At 46.7% G+C, this 21,993-nt stretch overlaps 1 protein-coding gene across 1 annotated transcript; it reads left to right on the forward strand.

Annotated features, from left to right (window-relative positions):
* The first annotated feature begins 1,835 nt into the window (after positions 1-1,835).
* Positions 1,836-18,290, forward strand: Gimap8 (GTPase, IMAP family member 8). Its single transcript, XM_059257704.1, has 5 exons — positions 1,836-2,106; positions 6,045-6,702; positions 10,165-10,210; positions 14,243-14,866; positions 17,590-18,290. The coding sequence occupies exons 1-5, from the start codon at positions 1,991-1,993 to the stop codon at positions 18,228-18,230; spliced, it is 2,085 nt and encodes a 694-aa protein (XP_059113687.1). The 5' UTR covers positions 1,836-1,990; the 3' UTR covers positions 18,231-18,290.
* Positions 18,291-21,993: the final 3,703 nt, after the last annotated feature.

Below are 21,993 nucleotides of genomic sequence, written 5' to 3' on the forward strand. Positions count from 1 at the left end.
CCACATCCTATGTGCAGTTTCGTTGTGGCAGGCTTGGTGGCTTCCCTGTCCTGAGACTGTGGGCTCCTGGGAAATCCTTCTTCTTCTTTTTTGTTTGTTTGTGGTTTTGTTTGGTTGGTTGGTTTTGGAGACAGGGTCTCATTATGTAGCTCTTGCCTTGCCTGCCTGGACCTCACAGAGGTCCACCTGCTTCTGCCTTCCAAGTGCTGAGATTGAAAGTGTGTGCCACTGTGCCCAGGTTCCTTGCTAATCTTTGACTCTGGTCTCACACAGTTCCTTGTCATGGTAGAATCCTCCTTGCATGACCATGTCTTTCTCCTTAATCAATTTCTGTCAGTTTACAGTCCCTCTTCATCTTGTCCCTACTGAGAGCTAGGAGAGTCCTCAGGGATCTTGCAGGTCCACATTTGCTCCATGTGTCATTATACACGGCCACTAGAGGGCAGGAGACCCCCATCCTTCCTCAGTGCCAAACCAGAAACAATGTGGATTAACTCTTGCTGAAAGATCATTCCGCGCAAAGCCAATTTGGCAAATCGTCACCCTGCTAGATCAGGAAGGAGTTATGTGAAGCTTTATTTTCACTTTAAGCACTCCCCCAAAGCTTGCTAGTTCCTTCAAGATCCCCGCTCGCCCTCAGTCTGTGGCTTTCTCTGTTCTGGAGCAGCCTGAGCTCTCCAGCCTTCAGCCCCTCCCTCACAGGCACCTGCTCACGCTGTCTAACGTTTTCACCTCATCAGCTTGATGAGATGGTTTTCTATGCATTGACCTGGTGCCCAGGGGAGGTGGGGGACTGTTCTTAGGGTGCGCCTTCTTTATTAAGGAGGTGAGGGGAGTGGGTGGGTGGTTTTCCTCACCAAGGTATATCCCGTATGTCCCCCGTCCCCTAGACCTCCAAGATGATTATAGCACAAGTGCAGTTTACTTTAGATTTCTAACAAGGACACTGTGTCCTGCTCAGTGTGGCTCTTGCTTAGGCAGTATAGACCAGATTGGGTTGCTGGGATTGCGGGGACACAGTGAGCTCTGTGAGTCACTTAAAAACACGAACATTTCTGTGTTTTGCTAGCTGGGGAAAAGCTTCTACTTATCTACGAGGGAGCACTGAATTCTGGGAGAAAGTAAATGATTTCTTTATGGTTTTACCTCCATCTTTGGAGCAGTCCATGCTGAGTGAGGTGGTGGTGAGGATGAGCCAGGAGGAAAACCTGCTGGGATTTACCCCCAAATCGGCTTTGTTCAAAACTTCTGAGTTTGGTATTTGCAGAGAATAGAGCTCTCTAGTTAGCCATCACTGTGATGATCACCATGACCAAAAGCGACTTGAGAAGGAAAAGGTTGGTTGCAGTTTACAAGCTCTAATTCATCAGAGAGAAGGCAGGGCAGGAGCTCAAGGCAGAAACCTGGAAGCAGGAACGAACGTAGAGACCATGAAGGAAGGCTGCTTTCTGCTTCCTCTGGCTCGCTCGGGTACTTTTCTTACAAAGCCCAGGCCTGCCTCCCTAGGGATGGCACAGGCCACCGTGAACTAGGCCCTCTGGTATCAATTAGCAATTAAGAAACTGCCTCTCAGACATGGCCACGGGCCAGTCTGGTAGGAGCAATCATTTAGTTGAGGTTTCTTCCCCCCAGATGACTCTAGATTTGGGTCACGTTCACATCAGAAGTTCACCATGACAAGACCCAAGCTGGCCTTTCTGTTACATCTTCTGTTTGCAGCTCCCACAGCCTTCTGCCACACGGTGGCCCCCGAGGGCATCTTCAGAGAAGCTGTGCCTGTGTGCTCATATGGCCCCTCCCTAAGCTTCCGTGTTTATCCTGTGAAGGGTGTTCTGGGCTCCCTCTTAGACTCTCCTGCTGTAATACATGCTTCTAGAAACTTCTTTCTTCCCAGAAAATCAGAAAATCCTCCTACCAGGGAGACTGGGGTCCTAGTGACCTGGTGAATCCTCGAATCTCCTTGTGTGGCTCCTGGCCCTCTTTAGGATTCATGTCCACTGGCCTGAGGCTAGAGATGGCCACTTCATCCCACAGAGGAGCAGCTGGAGGAAGCCAGGTGGAGCGCAGAAGTTGTGAGACATCGATAGGACAGGGGGAAGGACCAAGGTATGTTTCGTGTGTGTGTGTGTGTGTGTGTGTGTGTGTGTGTGTGTGTGTGTGTGCTATTAAACTTTTGGGGGAATGTTTGACCCATGGAAGGCAGCCTGCCCTGTGTCAGGTTTGATTTCAAGAGCACTGGGATATTTTTTCCCAACCAAATCCAGATGGGGTGTAGCGTATACTTCCTAAGAAAGTATGTGGGGCAACTTCCTGCCAGAGGTCTGTCAGGGAGGGGTTCATACCCAAGGGGGAAGAAGAGGGTAGACTGGGGGGTTCAAGAGGCTGGCAGGGGGCGTCCCAGGAGTTGGTCCCCCAGGAGGAGATCAGCATGAGCGACTGGGACTGTGGGTCTCCTGAAGAAGCAGATGCAGAATCCATGTTCTAAATAGTTTCTCTTCTAACACTTCTCAGTCCTTGCACAGAAGATCCAGTTAGACGCATATAGAAGGAAGTCCAGTTTAATCCAAACTGGCCCTCACCTGCTAACCCTTTCTTATGTTGACTAACCTGCTGGTTAGGACTAAATTTCTCCTCCTACTGGTCTCTGGGGGGCCTCTCTGACCTCCTTTCTTTGTGACCACTTGCCCTTTAATGTGGGATGAATCCCTGTATCACAGAAGCTCCTCCCAATGGCTGAGCCCATGGTTCCTTCGGGCTGCATCCTGGGAAGACTGAGAGGACTTATGTACATGCTTAACTGCTGGTTCAGGGTGATGGTTGTGTCCTGGTGGAAACATCCTGCTCTCTGTAACCAGGACCTCTGTGCCACCAGAGTGGAAGGTTTTGGGGACTGGAGCAAATGTTTTGCTGACGCTGAATGGTGCTGTTCTCACTTGACCTGTGGATTCCTGAACCATGAATCATGGCTATGGAGAGATATGGCACTGTGTGCTTCCACATTACCAGGCCCATGTATAAAACTGCGGCCACTTTGTGCCTAGCCCATTGGCTGATGATTGAGTGACTGGGGGAAGAGGCTGACAGGCACAACAGAGTGGATCATCCTATCAACTTGATGGCCAAGATCTTCCTTTGCTGAGGTCAAAAGTTCTCCTGGTTTTCTTCCCTTCAGAGCCTTCCAGACACTTCTTCCAGACCAGCTTAGCCATGCTGTTTCCAAATCCACAGCACCCAGCCACACTGGTGGCTGGAGCCCACATGTTGGTAATAGTTGCACATCTGACCATTTCTTCTTCTAGTGAAATGAGTAAGGTGCACTGCTCCAAGCTCTGCCCATGGAGGGAATAGCCTTCCAACACTGTCCTCAAGAGATGCCAAGCCTGGGACACAGTGCTGGAGCTGTCCTCTGCTGCTGGTGCCGACATGTTGTACAGAATCGTCTGTCAAAGCCCAAGTCTCCCTTTGCTCTGTCCACTGATTGCAGGGGACGCCACATGAGGTCCCAGATTCTGGCCTTGAGAGAGAAGGCGGTGTAGTTGTATTAGGGGCATTGGGGCTACTGCTTCATGAAAGCAGACCGTCCTTCTGATCACATAAGTTACACCTCCACAAGGGTGGAGTGCTGGTTGTCCATCTACCTGATGGCCTGCTGGAGTCTTAGTGCGTTATTTACTGGTGTCATCAGATATCTGAGGCTGGGAAATCCAAGATCAGGGGGTCCATGCCTGGCAAAGGCCTTCATATTACGTCATACTATGATGAAAAAGAGAAGGGTAGGGGGAGTGCTGTGGATATCGCTCTGTATAAATAAAACACTGACTGGCCAGTAGCCAGACAGGAAGTATAGGTGGGACTAGCAGAGAGGAGAGAGAAGAGGAGAGGAAGGCAGAGGAGAGGAGACACCAGCTGCCGTTCAGGGAGCATAATGTAGAGGCAACAGGTAAAGCCACGGAACACGTGGCAACATATAGATTAACAGAAATGGGCTTAGTATAAGAGTAAGAGCTAGACAATGATAGGCCTGAGCTAATGGCCGAGCAGTTTAAATAATGTAAGAGTCTGTGTGTTTATTTTATAAGTGGGCTCCAGGACTGGCGGGACTTGGCAGGAGCTGGAGAGAAATTCTCCAGCTACAGGGGAATGAGGCAGCAGGAGGGGTGCAAATTCACTTAAAATGGTTTATTTACTTTTGAAAAAATGTGTAGGGTGCTCTGCCTGAATGCATGTGTGTGCACCTCATAATGCAGTGCCTGCAGAGGCCAAAAGGGGAAATCAGATCCTCGAGAACTGAGTTGCAGATGGGTGCTGGGAATTGAACCCAGGTCCTCTGCAAGAGCAGAAAGTGCTCTTAACCACTGAGCATCTCTCTCACCCTACAAACTCACTTTTATAATGAGTCACTCTCCTCATATCCTAAGGCACTCCCACCAGAATGGCACTGATCTGCGTGTGAGTACAGAGCTCTCATGTCCTATCTTCTCTTCCTAGGTTCATCTCCCAACACTGCTGAATGTTGGATGAAGTGTCCAACTTTGGCGGATGCATTCAAATCCTAAAACTCTACCCCCAGACCCCCAGTTTGTGTTTGAGTCACATACAAAGTGTACTCATTTCATTTCCATAACTCCCCAAGTCTTAACATGCTGGCCCAGCTTTAACTCAAAAATTCAAAGTCCACCAGTCTTACCGAAGGCAGATAAGGATGAAACTCCAGACAGGGCTTATCCTGAGGCAAATTCTCCTCCAGCTGTGAACCTGGGAACTCGAAACAAATGCTTCCAATGTACATCAGTGAGGCGGCCCAGCGAGAGTTTTCCTATCTCAAAAGGGAGACATAGGTCAGAGTAGATAATAGACTCAGGTAGTGTAAAACCAAACAGGACAGACAACATTAAACCTAAAGGTTCTAGAACAGTCTTTACCCATATGCTGCCTCCAGGCCACGCTCCGGGTTTGACCTCAGAGACTCCAGAAGCCCCATCAAACAGCTTCTCTGAGATTGGCCTAGGCAGTAGCTCTCATGGGGAGTCAGACACCTGCAGCCTCACAGCAGAGGTGTACACTGTCACCTCACATCTGAGTCTCTGAGGTGGCCTTTCCTCCACAGCTGATACTGTAAAGTGAGATATTTGACCATCACTTCTTTTTTAAAGAAAGTAATTTATTTTTTAAGTGTTTTGGTGTGAAGATGTCAGATCCTCTGGAGTCACAGATGGGTGTGAGCTGCCACGTGGGTGCTGAGAATTGAACCTGGGTCCTCTGGAGGAGCAGCCAGTGCTCTTCACCGCTGAGCCATCTCTCCAGCTCCCTGACCATCGCTTCTTTAGCGTTGATATCTGGAGCCACTCTCAGGGAAATCCTAGCCTCAGACTGAAGGGGGCTCATGGTCATCAGAGCGGAATTGACTCCCAAGGAGCGCATATGTATCTGTGGGTGTGGCGAAACTGCAGATGCCAATACATATGCAGTAAAAACACCGCAAACTTAGGTGTTTCTTCACTGATTGCCTTTAAATTTTTTTCATGTTTTTCTTCATTTTCGAGATACGTTTGAGAAACATGTTATTATTAGTGAATAAGAACTCCTCTATGAAGACAAGTCATGGTGGAATTACATGAAGGAAGCACACGTTGAGCAATGGCCACTTCTGAGAAGAGAGCTCATGGGGATTTCCTGTTCCTCCTTAACATTTTCAGAGTTCACTGAGTCCTCTAGAATAAATATCACACTCTATAACGAGGGCCACATGGGCCAGAGATGAGGCTTAGTTTGCAGGGTGCTTGCCTAGGAGGCATGAAGCCCTTGGTTCAATCCCAACCCTAGGCTAGGCTAGCCCGGGAGCAAGCTCAGGGTCTCTGCGTCTCCCAGTCACGTGATTACAAGCGCGTGCTTCCATTGGGCTCCGAGGCCTCACATAGCGACCTTACAGCTGAGCTGCCACCCAACCTAGTAGTTTAAATTCGCAAGGAACAGGAGGACAGTTTTCCTGCTGTCCCTCTCCATTTGCCGGGAGGAGCACTGATGTGCTGCCCTTGTCTCAACAGCACCAGCCGGGACCAGGAGGATAATTTCACGCGGAGCCAGGGAACATCCACACTGCGGCTCCTGATGTTAGGGAAACACGGCGCAGGCAAAAGCGCCACAGCAAACACCATTCTGGGTAAGGCCGTGTTCGAGTCCAAGTTCAGTGATCACGTGGTCACCACCCAGTGCCAGAGTGAGAGTGTGTCCCTGAAAGGGGAGCAGCGGGTCATTGTCATCGACACCCCGGATCTTTTCTCCTCCCTGGCCTGTGAGGAGGTCAGGCAGCGAAGCCTGAAGCAGTGCTTGGAGCTGCTGACGGCTGATGGACTCCAAGTGCTGCTCCTGGTCACTCCCATTGGCCACTACACACAGGAGGACAGGGACACCATTGAGGGCATCCAGGGTGTGTTTGGCCCTAACGCCTACCGTCACATGATCGTGGTCTTCACCCGGGAAGATGAGCTGGGTGAAGACTCGCTGAAGGACTTCATCATAAGCAAGAGCTCTCTTAAGGCGTTGCTTGAAAACATTGGAGGGCGATACTGTGCTTTCAACAACAAGGCAGCCAAGGAGCAGCGGGAACAGCAGGTGTTCCGGCTCCTCGATATGATTAAGCAGTTGATGGTGGAAAGCCCGGGGTGTCTTGTGCCCTTGAAAGTGAAAGACAATGGAGTCCAGGTAGGACTGACTGGTAGGAGGAACATAGCCCTAAGTTAATGGACTATCTTATGTTTTACAGACATGCTTTCTTTAGGGAGATGTGTTTATATGCTCTAGGCCAGCGTTTCTTAACCTGCGGGCCACGTTTGTGGGTTGAACGGCCCTTTCACAGGGGTCACATATTGATATTACGTTACAATCCATAACAGTAGCCAAATTACAGTTATGAAGTAGTGATGAAAATAATTTTATGGTCGGGGTCACCACAACATGAGGAACTGTATTAAAGGGTCACAGCACCAGGAAGGTTGAGAATTGCTCTAAGGGTAATAGGTGGAGACATCAAACTGCTTGAGTGTCGGCCTAGGGACTTTGGACTTAACTGGAAAGTTAATGGGAAACAAAACCCTTGTGTCATGTGCCCCCCTCCCCCCATGTTATTGAACACACTGGACTCTGCACAGTCTTTCTTCTGACTTCTCAAAAACCAAACAACAAAACAACTAGTCTTGTTTTTTCCCACCTCTCTTTCTGGCTGTTCCAAAGACATCTGAGTCTTCTTCCAGTCTCTGGCTTCTGAGGTCGGTGTTCTCAGATCTCATTAGGCACTTCTCCATTTCCTCACATTCACCCCAGGAGACCCCTCACTTTTACGCCCTGGAGGACCATCTGTTGTCCTTGGTTCCCTAAGCAGGAGTCTTAGCACAGCTTGGTTCCAACTCTGTAGGACTTTCACACTAACTCATCCTTGACCTGCTTAAACTTGTCACCACCCCTTAAATCTCCTTCCTCTCCACTCAGCCAATGGTTGTGTTGCTCCCCACAGAGTCTTAGCTCTCTGATGTCCAAGGAATCACCAAAGGTCTCGTGACATCAGCGCTTCTGGAATCCACCAACTTCTGTCTCTGCCACCATTGTCTGGTCCAGGGCTGCAGTCTTTCTTCTCTGTACCATTTTAACCTAGCAACAATTTTCACTTCATTCACTGAGGGGCCTTATCTTCCACTCCATGTTACATACAATCACCAACTGTTAATCACATTTAAATCTTTAACACGAAGGGGAAAGTGGATTTGCAACCAAGGCAGTTACAGAAATGAAGACTTCCTGTGAAGAGCTGATACCCGGCTGAGTAATGTATGCATAGACTCCAGGTCCTCACCAATGGGGTGAGGAGGTGAATATCAGTACAGAAGATTCTGCAGGCAAGTGTCAAGCAGCAGGTGAGCCCTGGAATGATCTGCTCAGAGAGATGCCACCCAACTGATGACTAATGAGTCTTAGCAGGATGGGAGCAAGAGAGAAGTCAGCATTCACTGAGCACCTACTAAATGCCAGACTTACACATCACCAAGTATTTGTGTGAACTCCACGTAAAGGTGTTCTACAGATGAGGAAGCAGGCTCATGTCATCTTGTCTCCTACCCTGATGTGTGCCTTGTGTTAAGACGATCTGTCTGTTCCCTGAGTGAAACATGGTACAGGGATGCCAGCAGAGAAGGGTCTCAGAATGAGCTTCCCACAAGAAAATCTTGCTTTAAATGCTCAGCAGCTTCTCACTGATCTTTTTTTTTTTTTTTTTTTTTTTTTGTTGTTGTTGTTGTTGTTGTTGTTGTTGTTGTTGTTGTTGTTTTTCGAGACACGGTTTCTCTGTAGCTTTGGAGCCTGTCCTGGACTAGCTCTGTAGACCAGGCTGGCCTTGAACTCACAGAGATCCACCTGCCTTTGCCTCCCGAAGGCTGGGATTACAGGCGTGTGCCACCACCACCTGGCCTTCTCACTGATCTTAAGATGAATCATAGTTCCTGACTCACCTTGATGGCTTGCCATGTCCTGCTTCCTATGGCTGGTCTCACTGCTTTCCTCTGCTCTCCAGTTATGCTCATGTCCACTCTGGCACTGTGCACCTGTATTGCCTTCTGCACTGGCACTGCCTTTGCCCCCCACCCTGCACCAGCTCTGCTCCGTGGCTGCATCCACTCAGTGTCAACTCATTTCCTCTGTCTCCTTGGCCTCCTGACTCTCTCATCCCTGCTTAGATCCTCAACTTCTCCTCCCTCATGATGCCCCTTACATCAGTCACTACCAGCTCAAGGGGTTCCTGTAGATATATTTACAATAGCTGCATCCCTACAAAGCCCATGAGGATAGAGAACACCTGTTAATCTGTCATAAAACAGATGTCATAAGATGCCCCTGGGATTTGCTGTGGAGATAAATGAGATGCTTAAAAGGTTGTTAATAAATACATGTTCAGTATTTATTAGCTGTTATTATTGAGATGTATGAGGATTAGAGGAATTATGAACATTAAGGATTTCAGGGGGCTGGAGAGATGGCTCAGTGGTTAAGAGCATTTCCTGCTCTTGCGGAGAACCTGAGTTCAGTTCCTAACATCCATACAGGTGCTTACAACCATCTGTAGCTCCAGTTCCAGACATACCACCTCTTCTGACTTCCACAGTCATGGTACACATGTGGTTTGCATACATATATGTAGGCAAAACACTGACACATGTAAAATAAAATGGTAAATAAATCTTTTAAAATATTAGGGATTTCAGCAATATATAAAGATTTCAGCAATATATAAAGATTCTTACCTCAGCATCCTTTGAAACAGCAAAACCAGAGATAACCCAAAGACCCACCACTGAGAGGATGGCTACATCATTTACGTATGTTCATATAGGGTAGGTTGGACCAACTAAAAGGTGTCAGGTGGCTCCCTCTTTATTAACTTGTGCAGGTGTGAAGTTTATGATACCAAGCAGAGTGCCGAACAGGAAGCTCTGTGAGTCTCTCCTATGTATGTGGATACTTGTGCATGTTTGTATAAAGACAGAGAGATACAGAAGGCTATGTAAGCACTGATGGCTGTCACTTTCCTAGAGGTTGGAAGATCATTAATTTTTATATCATGCATAGCATATTTACAATAAAGCAACAAGAAAGAGATAGATGAGAGATAGGGAGGGAAGGAGGGAGGGAGAGAGAGAGAGAGAGAGAGAGAGAGAGAGAGAGAGAATATCAAATGCATTAAAGATGTTAGTGAGAACAGGTAAGGAAGCAGAGGCAGGCTCTTCTGGTTGACATGAGCTTTAAGAAATAAGGTCAGAATGGAGCTCAGGAAGTTTCTAAGAATAGCCCAAGACTGAACGGATTGTTTTCATGTTAATTATGTGTTTGATTTTCCACACCTGGTGAAATATTATCAATTTAACTTCATGTCAGAGGCTCCATCACCATCCTGGGGAGCAGCAAGGGTAGTGGAAATGTCTCCATCCCTGGGAACCTGCTCAACAGTATCAGTGAGTTTGAAAGCTGAACAGGTGCATAGAGGAAATCCAGGACCGTGACCTTACTGTGACCACTTCCTAATCAGCAGATATTCTGTCTCCAATTGTATCTCCATTTGCTATTGTGCAGAGAATGATCTTCTTTGGCCATGTGTATGTCATTTCCCCCTTTATTCTCTAGGGTTGTGGGAGTAGAGCTCCATATGAGGAAGGAGACAATCTGTGTGGTAAGTAGATCACTTAAACATTTAGACTCATGTCTACATTCTTCGAATGCACTGCCCAGCCAAAGGAAAGTGGGAAACTAACGAATCAGAAACAAAAGGTACATAGAGATCCAGTATATGTGGGTGTCCATACCGTTTCCCAGAGGACGTGTGTGACTCAGCACAGCAGCAGTCAAGGTGCTGGACACTGTGGTGTCCCCAGCCTCCTCTGTATGGATGGAGCCAGCCTTTCTTTCCATGGCTTTCCCCAAACTCTGTTTCTTCTTCCTGATCATGGGTCTAGCATTCCTGATTGGAGACCAGGAAACACTCCCCATGGATGACACTAGCTCCTAGCATCTTTGTACGGACTTCCGTTACTTGTGTGTCCTATGCAGCAGCACAGGTCAGTACACAATAATAAATAGAATGTCTATAGTGAGGGCACACAAGGCTTATGAAGTCACAGATGCATTTTTGGCTTATTTCTGGGTCAGCCCTGTGTAAGAACTGAAAAATCTCACAGTGAATCTCACAGACAACATCCTTTCCTCATGAAGTACTGCAAAAAAAAAAAAGTCAGTTATGAAGTTTAGTAATAATAATTATTGAAGCTAACATTGTGGGCTAGGAAATAATATACATGTACTTCAGTCCTCAAAGTCTATAAAATTATATGTATAGCATATGTACAGTTTATAATATCTTGGCAGGCATACTAGTGGCCATGGAAGGCATTCTTTTTCATAAGAACCATGGAATGAAGGTGTCTTATCAACGTACTGATTTTACAGGCCTTGGGATTAAAAATTCAGCGAATGCCCATTAGTACAAACCCTCAGGAACATATATGTCACGGTGGATGATCTAATACAGTGAAGACACCACATCCCGGGGGCGGGAGAGAACTTTCAGTGGCACATGGCTTGCACTCGGTGGTTCTGAGGAAGTCAGGCATGCTTTGGACTGGGTGCTAGTAAGCAATGGGTACAGCTAGAAACTTTAGGATTGTTTTAATCCTCAGGATGGTGAGGTCAGAGAGAGGCCACAGCTGTCCTTGCAGTCAATAGAGGGATATTTTGGAACTGTTGACATGCTGCATGTGGTCATGGTCTTGGAGTGCTGGCACTGCCCTGGGACTGATAGCAGGCCGCTGTCTTCTTTCCCAGCACCTGCTTCTACCCACTGCACTGTATGGGCTCTCTGTATTGAAGGAGCCCTCATCGGAAAGGAAATAACAAATGGAATGATATACTTTGTTCACTTTGTTTTCTTGGGGAGGAAGTTTACAAGACAATGGGTTTCTGTAAGGGTTTTTTCACAGACCCTTTGTTGTTGGCTGATCCTCCTCCTTCCCCCCGCCCCCAGTATGCACACCCCTTCCTTCTTAAACTCCTCTACTCTTATCTACTTTCCGTCTACCTATGTTCTACCACCCCTGCCTCTACAAGGAAACCTGCCCTCATACCCCTCCTCAGTTCCTGTTTCCACAGGAACTCCCCATCAAACAAGCAGGCCTACGAAGTTCAAGTTGGATCCTCATACAAGAGAACACCAGACATCTGTCTGTCTGGCCCTGGGTTACACCACTTAGTATAATTATTTTTATCTATTTAATCTGTAAACTTCGGGTTTCTTTGTAGCTGAATAACATTCCATTGTGTATATGTACCACATTTTCATTGTCAGTTTAATAGCTGAGTGGTAGCTGAGCTTTGCCCATTTCTTAGCTATTGTGAATGGAGCATCAATAATCACAGATGAGCAGAGATCTCTGCAGTGTGGTATAAAGTCTACTGGGTTTATGTCAGGAGTGGACTAGATGGAGCATAGGGTAGTTTCATTTCTTTCTTTCTTTTTTTAAGGAATTTCCAGATTGAATTTCAAGGTGTCTATACCACTTTTTACCCCCAAACTGTATATAAGGGTTCATTCCCTTTCCCCCATATCCACACCATCGTTTAATGTCATTTGTATTCTTGATAGCTGTTCTGACTAGGATTACAATCCTCTTTAAGTAAAGGCAAATGCATGGCACTTGGCTTGTGTGGTTGTGGGAGCAGTCTGGGGGAGCTCTTGAGAAGCAGTCCTGTTTGTATGGAAACCCGAATAAGCAGCATGTGTGGACAGTAGATGAGGAGCGCTGTCCTATGTGCAGAGCGTGAGGGCAAGGAGGAAGTGCGTGGGAGTAAGATTCAAAGTCTGACTCAAGTTTTCCTCCACCATAAACCCTCCGTAGCTGCTCTATGCCTGTCAAGTTAGCAGAGACTGCCTGGGTGGAATCTTCTCTCACCCTTTCAATAGCCTGGGGCATTCTACCCTTGTGTGCCCTGAGAGTCAGAAGGGAACAATGTCCAAAGGGACATAGCAAGGACTCAATATTTTGTTTTCTAGTTCTATCCAGACATAATTTTATCCTTCTTTATAGCCAAATATATATATATATACATATATATATATATATATATATATACACACACATACACACACACACACATATATATTAGATTAAGATAATGAAAATGTGGTATATATACACAATGGAATATTATTCAGCTACAAAGAAAGCTGAAGTTTACAGATTAAATAGATAAATTATATTAAATTGATAAAATATACACATATATACATATGTGTCACATTGGTGAGTGAGTGTTCTCGTTTGTATATGTGTACATGGGAATGTGCAGGTAAGTGTGTGAACATGTCTGTGTATTGTGTAAATATGCAAGCCAGAGGACAACATTGTGCATCACTTTAGACACCATGCACTTTTTTATTGAGACAAGGTCTAGTCCTGGCTTGGCACTCACCCTATGGACAAGACTACCCAGCCAAAGTGCTCTAGGGATCTGCCTATCTCTGCCCCACAGTGCTGGGATTCCAAGTGTGCACCACCATGCTTGGACTTTTAATTTTTTCATTGGTTCTAGACATTGAACTGGAACCCTCATTATTACAAGGCAAGTTGTTTGGCAACTGAGCTGTCTCCCTAGACCCCATATCACGTTTTCTTCATTTAACTGTTGATGGTTTCTAGGCTAATTATTATATTGTAAATAATGCAACAATAAGTACAAATGGTCAAGCATTTATTTTGTGTGTTAATTAGAAAGTTAGTACAAAAATAGTATCCTCTCCTATGGGAGTCTGTTGAAGTCCAGTTCTGACCTGTCGAAGGGTTCTTGGGTGGAGGAGAGAGGAATGAGGAAATGTTAGGTAGAAAGATAGCGACAAGGAGAAAGAGAGAGATATGGGATAGCGTTGGGAAGGCCCTAGGTCAATACCCAGTCGCCCTTTGGTTTATTCAAAGGGGCTTTCCCTGCCCCCATGCCAAGGGGAGAGGCAAAAGACCTCTTGCAAAATCAAAGCACAATGTATAGCCAAGTGTAGACCCTTCAAAACACCTGGTAAACGTGCCCGTGGTCAAATCATCTCATTATGCAGCCCTGCTGGGTAAGGCAAGCCCAGATTCTCTGACCCTAAGTAAGGTCTCACTAGATAGTTTCTGTGGGCCCCCACACTCTCCTCTGGATAACAGCAGTTCTCATAGCCTCCTCCCATAGATAGCCACGCCCCAGACTCCTATAAACATAGATTAATTTGTTCTGTTCTGAACTTCAGATAATGGAGTCATACAGAACGTTAGTTTTGTGTTTGGCTTCTTCCACTTAGCATGCCTCTGCATTTCATAGATGTTTAAAAGAAGATTAACCAACAACTGAGTATTTTATTGTGTGAGTTTAAGGCTAAGGGGCATTTTATAATCAGATTGTCACAGCCCTTGCCTTAGTCCATGACCTCATACTATAATACTTACTTTAGAAGAATGAGGGTCAGTGGAAGCTCAGTTTGGCACAGTAATTCTCCTGGAAAATCTTGGGTTTCCCGTATTCCTTCTTGTTCATTCCTCCTTCCCATGCTTTCTACCTGGGTGGCTGGTTCTGCCTGAGATTAGAGTCCTGCTCAATGAGGCTTTTCTAGAACAGGTCACGTCTGTATTCAACTACAGGAGGAGACACTGGATCTATTTTTATTTTTCTTGTCTCACAGGTCCAGAGAAGAAACAGCCTCATATTACAGGACCTGATCAGGACGTAGAGATGCCAGAACTGAGAGTCCTCCTCATGGGGAAGCGTGGTGTTGGGAAAAGTGCAGCAGGAAACAGCATTCTGGGGAAGCGGCCCTTTAAGATTCAACTCAGTGAGCAGGGGGTCACCAAGGACTTTACATGCCACAGCAGGGTCTGGAAAGGGAAGAAAGTTCTGGTCATTGATTCTCCAGAGATCTCATCATGGAGGCCTGATGCAGCTGATATCAAGAAGCACACCTTTCCAGGTCCCCATGCCCTCCTCCTGGTGACACCACTGAACTCTTTGATAAAGAGTGATGACAAAATGTTCAGCCAGGTCAAATGCATCTTTGGAGAAAAATTCACCAAGTTCACAATTATCCTCTTTACCAGAAAAGAAGATTTGGAGGGTCAGGAGCTAGAAGAATTTATAGAGAAAAATAGTGATCTCCACAATCTCACTGTGAAATTTGGAAAAAGATACACGGCTTTCAACTATCGGGCAACCGGGGAGGAGGAGCAGAGGCAGGTGGACAAACTCCTGGGCCAAGTGGAGAGCATGGTGCAGCACAACAGCAACCGCCCCTGCATCTTCCGAGAGAAAGGTACGGCTGAGCGGGGGAAATGGCTGTGCAGCGGGAGCTTGGGGTGTGAGGCATGACCCAGAGCCAGTGCCTTCTGAAGGCAGTGGAGAGCGTGAGAAAAGGTCCAGGCTGGGAGTGTAGCTCAGTGCTTACCCAGAATGCACTAGGGTTGATCCCTAGGAGGTCAAGTAGCCATGATGGTCTATGCCTGTAGTCCCAACACTTGGGAAGGAGAGTCAGGAGGACCAGAAGTTCAAGCGCATGGGCTGAATGGTGAGTTCAAGGGCAGTCTGGCTTAAATAAGACCCTGTCTCAAAACCAACTAGCAGGTGCATACTTTTGTCTCTTCTTCAAATTATCCTAAAGTTATGAGGGTTGATTTTTTTTTTTTTCCAAGACAGGGTTTCTTCATGTAGCTTTGCGCCTGTCCTGGATCTCGCACTGTAGATCAAGCTGGCCTAGAACTCACAGAGATCCACCTGGCTCTGCCTCCCGAGTGCTGGGATTAAAGGCGTGCGCCACCACCGCCCGGCAAGTTATGCGTTTTTTATGTCCACGCTCATAGCTGGTTTTTAATGCCTTCCCGACCCCTATCCCACCTCTCCAGAGACCTCTCCCAGTCTGCTGCTGCTGGGACTCAGCACTCAGCTCAGTGATGACAGTTTCAGGTCACTGGCTTGCTTTTCTGTTCTCTTAACCCAGAACTCTCTCTGGGTTATTTATTCTTCACTGCTTTGGAGATGGGAAACTAAGAAAGTATAAATAGGGCTTGGAAGATGAGTCACTTGCCTAACAAGCATGAAAACCTGAGTTTGATCCCCAGAACCCTTGTCAAAAAAAGCCAGGCATGGTGGTGAATGCTGCACTCCTGGTACTGGATCAGATGGATCTCTGAGATTTGCTGGCCAGCCGTCCTTACCTACTAATCAAGTTCCAGACTAGTGAGAGACTCTGTCTCCAAAACCAAGGTAGACTGTGGCTGAGGAATGACAGCTGTGATGTCCTCTGGCCTCTCCATGCATACCATAATGCATATGTACACCTGCACACACATGTGCATCTAAACACACACAAACACCCTTATATACATGCACTAGGAATGTGAAAGTAGCAAATAGAGCAAGAGGGTTAGGAGCTAAGGCATGACAAGGACAGGGAGCCTGAATGCTTGTGGCATATGGGTAGCATGTGGCACTAGATGAGGTGATTCCAACTCTTACCTGTTGAGAAAGGACTGCCCACTCTGTCGGTACTGCCCGCTCTATTGACCTCATCTGAGATCTTTCCCATTTCCACTCGTCTGTTCTCTTCTGACTCAGATGTTCTTATCCAGGAAGATCAGTACCACAAATGGGTGTCCCTGTTTATTGCCCCTTCATATTCCCCCTGGAGGGCCAGGTTCTGGGAGCGACCTAAATAAGTACAGGGGAGTGGGAAGGCCAGGAGGGGGCGTGTGGAGAAACTTGAAACAGGTTTTAGAGAACAGTAGGGTTTGGATGGCGGGGAAGAAAGGAAAGAAGCTGCAGAGAGTACACTGGCAGCTTCAAGAAAAGAAATGGGGCTGGGTGGCGGTGGCGCTCGCCTTTAATCTAGCACTCGGGAGGCAGAGCCAGGTGGATCTCTGTGAGTTCGAGGCCAGCCTGGTCTACAGAGCGAGATGCAGGACAGGCACCCAAACTAGAGAAACCTCGTCTCAAAAAAAAAAAAAAAAAAAAACCAAAAAAAATAAAAAGAAAAGAAAAAGGACCGACTAGGCATGCCTCTTAGGAGGAGACGAGGGTGGTTTTGATGGCAACAGGGTTTCCAACTGCAAGAAGGTTGGATCAAATCTCAGGGGCTTGACAACTGAGTCTTTTCTAAGTACAGAAGCAGGGATTGGATACAGAGCTATGAGACTGGGTTCAGCATGAGTAGCTCAGCAGTTGTTCCTGGAAGGAAGACCAAGGTGGGCTTTCCTCCCTCTTTGGTTTGAGGTAGACATGGTGACTTGACAAGGAGTTCATGATGGAGGGCCACTGAGAAGAGACGGCAAAGTGCAAAGGTACCAGGAGCACCCGAAAGAGTAAATAGAATGAGATCTCTGCACCTGCAAATACTATTTATAGGAACCTTCTCTCCCATCACCAACACCATTAAAGAACAGTGTTGCTGGACATTTATTTTAACCAGGAAGTTCCTTTGGCTCATCATTGAAAGACATAGTAAGGTTCATCATGCTTTTAATGAATTTTAGTATGAGATAACCAACACAACTGGTAATCATTGATAGAATATGTGATTGTTTTTCCTGAAAATCCAATTGTATAGACTAGATTTTCAAATACTGTAAAGACATTTTGCTATGGTTATTAGGAGTTGGCAATAGGGAGACTTAGTCACAGCAGGAACGGAGGATAGAAGTGAAATGTGTGGACTAGACCCAGCAAAGATAAGAGGCAAAGATAAGGCCACTGTTTCTTATAAGTACCAGGGATTAAGAAGAGGTCCTGGAGAAGGGAGCAGGGTAGACTCAGAGATAGGAGATATGCTGTGTTCATAGGTGAGCAGTGGGCAGAGCATTGTCCAAGTCCCTCTGTTGAGTTCATAGACCACATGAACCGGGCAAGCCAGTCTCATGTGTGGGGTGGACCTGCTGGGTGAGGGCTGGTGAGCTTAACGATGAAACTAGTGCTGTGAATAACTTGGAAAGATGAGTTCTGCATCATTCCACTGTCATGAGTCCTTCCCCATTTCCTCTGCAACAGAACTCTTGAACATCATCCTCGTAGGAAGGAGTGGGACCGGAAAGAGTGCAACTGGGAACACGATCTTGGGGAGACCTGCCTTCCTGTCTCAACTCGGAGCTCAGCCTGTCACCAGTAGAAGCCAGAGTGGCAGGAGGACAGTGGACTGGCAGGATATTGTGGTTGTGGACACTCCATCATTCAGCCAGTTGCCTGAGATTCAAAAGGACCCTTCCAGGATAGAGGAGGAGGTCAAACACTGTTTGTCTCTCTGTGAAGAAGGAATGAAGGTTTTCGTCCTGGTAGTCCAGCTGGGTCGGTTCACCCACGAAGATGAGGCAGCAGTGGAGCAACTGGAGGCCATTTTTAAGGAAAAAATTATGATTGTGCTGTTTACACGGAAGGAGGATCTAGGGGATGGGAACATTCGTGACTATACTAATAATACAAAGAACAAAGCCCTTAAAAAAATACTTAAAAAGTGTAAGGGGCAAATTTGTGCTTTTAATAACAAAGAAACTGGTCAAGACAGGGAGACCCAGGTGAAAGATCTGTTGACAATAGCCAATAATCTCAGACAGAACTATGGTGAGCATTCATATTCAAGGGTGGTTTTGGACCAGTTTAAAACAGTAGGCCAACAAATTTCTAGGCTTTTTTAAAATAATGAGCTCAAGCGAGCAATTAAAAGGTCTGGGGACACAGGGATGCCATCGGACAGAGGTGGGTGGGATGAGGGATGCCATCGGACAGAGGTGGGTGGGATGAGGGATGCCATCAGACAGAGGTAGGTGGGATGAGGGATGCCATCAGACAGAGGTGGGTGGGATGAGGGATGCCATCAGACAGAGGTGGGTGGGATGAGGGATGCCATCAGACAGAGGTGGGTGGGATGAGGGATGCCATCGGACAGAGGTGGGTGGGATGAGGGATGCCATCGGACAGAGGTGGGTGGGATGAGGGATGCCATCGGACAGAGGTGGGTGGGATGAGGGATGGCATGACTGGAGGGGTGGTTCCCCTCAAAGAAAGTTCATGACTTTGAAGGTTGAGGGATAAACGCATCTCATGTTGGATGTAGGTGTTCGGATGAATAAATTGTCAAGTTAGGCCAGGCAGTAGGGAATTAGAGGACCAAGAGAATACAGTAGAGAATACGGGAAATGTTTTGAAAATCAAGATGATACGAAGGGTCAAAACCATTTCAGCAGTGTAGGTTGAACAGAGTCAGGACTGACACCATGACCAAGGCTCAGGTTAACACTGAGCCCCAAGAACCCCGAGAACCAGGGGATCTGGGCGGATCCGCACACAGGGACAAGCCCAGCATTCTTGGGCATGGCAGAAAGTGGATGTGAGCATCAGCATTCCAACTTCATTCTGTCTTTGTGCCCAGCCTCACTGGTATGTGCCACTTATTCATGGTGTTCTGTGCATGGCTGCGAAGATCTACTGGAAGTTGCTTGAGGTGGATAGCATGTGAGATGAACAATATGAAACCTTCTGCAAGGTGTATTAAGGGTCAGGCATTTTAAATATTGGCTACTTTCATATGTACCTTGAGAATATATGTGTGTGTGTGTGTGTGTGTGTGTGTGTGTGTGTGTGTGTGTGTGTGTGTTTAGTTAGTTTCAAGATTAACCTATTGGTAGGATAATGAAGTCTGGAAATTGATATATTTTTTTGATATTATACTTTATCTTAGCAAAAAGGCCGAGAAGTGATTCCACTATATAATTGAATGCTACATATGTCTTAACATGGTAACATCTAGAAGATGTATGTCTAAATATATTGAGTTGAATCAGATAATAAAGATGAATTGAATTATGACTTTATGCTTTCCTCCTGATGGCATTTTCTTGTCTAGGTAAAGAGCCTAATTTCATAAAGAGGCCACTGAAATGTTTGTGTACTTTGGCCAAGGTGAGTTTTCTCTGGTGCTTGGGGGTCTTTTAAATGAGTGACAGTCACTGGTATGACAGGCCTTTGCCAGCTCTGGGATTGTCTGCCCTAGACATTTTACCAAACCAAGGAAAAAATGAATGGGAATGGCCGAGAACCAGGAACAGGAGGATTGAGGTCTGGATGATAGTTGTGCCTCTTCCCTGAGATTCCCTTCTGCTCGAGGGCAGTCACACATCCCTGCGAGCTACTTCGGGTCGAGCAGGTGACACTTGGAGCTGGACATGGTCAGGGATGCACAGGATAAGCAATGTGGCATATTCTTATTGTAGGCGCTAACATACACTGCAGTATTTCTTTAGGTCCACTTCTGAGTGGAGCAGTGATAGCGCTGTCAGTTGCTCTAACAAGCACGTGGAAAGAGACAGGAGAGTTGGAGGTTTACAAGGGGATGCTTGTATAGAACAGATGGCGGCGAGTAGAACAGGCTGGGAAGGCTTTGGGCCATGCTGCCACCCATGTGCCCTTGAAGGGAACACAGAAGGGCAGGAAACGGACAGAGCCTGTGACAGCTCACAAGGAGCTCCACAGTGCAGACCGCTCGGTCACGAGTCCTGCTCTGGAGACACATTAGAGTCTCTGCTGGGCTCAGCTTGGCACCAGGAACTTCCTGGGAAGAGCATGGCTTCACGGAAAAAGCTGAAGTGGGTCCTGAAAGTATTGCCTTTGGTGGCTGCCAGCTAGATATATGCCTTGGAGCTGAGTAACAGGTTTCTTCTTGGAGAACATTCGAGGCCATTGCTATCAGAATGCTCCATGTACATTCACTGCCCACATGTGTCTAGGAATCTCTTCTTTCAGGATTCGGCTTTTCCCAGGGAAACTGAAAAAAGATTTCCAGGCTGAACTGCAGTCTTTGGCCCTGCATTCTACCTGTCTCAGACTACAGTTGGCTCCAGGCACCCTCCTCCCCAGCTCCCTGTTCTCAAAGCCACTCACCTGCTTTCACCTTTGTTCATCTTGGTACTTCCTGTTGGTGTGACAAAATCACCACTCCTGAGGGATTAGAAAGGTCCCTGGTGACCATAGGCCCCCTAGGCTGAGGTGGCTGTCCTTGCCCATTCTCAGAGGCAGTTGGTCCCAGGATGGAGGGCCACATATATTCCTCTGTGCCTGTTGTACCACAGCTACACGACTTCCTCTCACTGTCCAGGGCCAGTTGATGCCACTAGGATGAGGTTTTTCTTCGTGTCTGCTTATTTGTGAACACAAGGAGGCCACAGTGTCCAGGTGGCAGCCATAGCTCATCCGTCAATGGGACTGTATTAGTTCCTCTACCCTTCGCTGTGATCAAACACGTGATAACCATAAGGAGAGAAGGGAGAAGGGAGGGAAAGGAGAATATATTCTGGCTCATAGTTTGAAAGAACAGTCCATTATTATCAGAGCAGGCACTGTGGCAGGAATAGGAGGCAACTGGTCACATCTTGACCAGGATTAGTAAGCAAAGAATGATGCATAGTGGTGCTCAGATCACTTTCCCCTTTTTACTCAACCTGAAACTCCAGCCCATGAAATGTTGTGACCTACAGTTAGGGTGGGTCTTCTCACATCAACCCAATCTTAGAAACTCCCTCACCAGTATGCCAGTAGTCACAGGATGTGTTCAACAAAAGCAGGATGTAAAAATGTAGCTATTATCAGCACAACACATTTCTCCCCTCAGCCACATATAGTTCCTGTTTATTATTTTTCACCTACATTGTCCTCACAGATGGTGTTGACAGCTTGTGTTTCCTGTAGAGGAAAGGGCTAGACTGAACAGAATCAAGTCTGAGCAAAGTATCACACCCCAAACAATCTCAGGCAGCATATTTAGCTTTTGCTTTTCTTAAGTCAACAGTACCCTGAAATTTAGCAAGAGGTTATGCTCACAATAGCTATGACTTTCCCCAGCCTTCACCCCACCTGATATTGTGGCTAAGACCCCAGAAAGGTCTTGTTGTCCCTTGGACACGTTTCTGAGGTTGCCTGGAGAGTAGACTGCATGGGCATCTGAAATCTGTCACCTGGTGTATGGTGTTCGTGACTTGTTTGCATTTATCTGACTCATCTGAAGCTACTGCCCATTCCTCAGTGCTGATTAGCAAGCCTGTCTCTCGACCCTGTCAGTCACTGTGTCTCCAGGATGTCAACCTTCCCAGCTCTGTTGGTCACCATGTCTTCAGAATATCACCACTCTCATTCGTATTGGTCACTCTATCTCCAGGAAGTTAACATGGAACCGTTTACCAGGAACTGGGGCATCCACCATATACCTTTACTATTTCTTCTGACAATTCCTGCTCCCATCAGGCCATGAGTTTCCTGCAACACTCCTAGTCACTCCACTGGATACATGTTCTCCTCTTCTATAGATCCCCACTTGGGAATGGTGTCATTATCTGTTAAGTTCCAGTGGAACTTGACATTTTCTGTTAGTCACTAACAACAACAACAACAACAACAACTTTATAGCTC

Source organism: Peromyscus eremicus, chromosome 3 (genome assembly GCF_949786415.1).
Source record: "Peromyscus eremicus chromosome 3, PerEre_H2_v1, whole genome shotgun sequence".
NCBI classification, from domain to species: Eukaryota; Metazoa; Chordata; class Mammalia; order Rodentia; family Cricetidae; genus Peromyscus; species Peromyscus eremicus.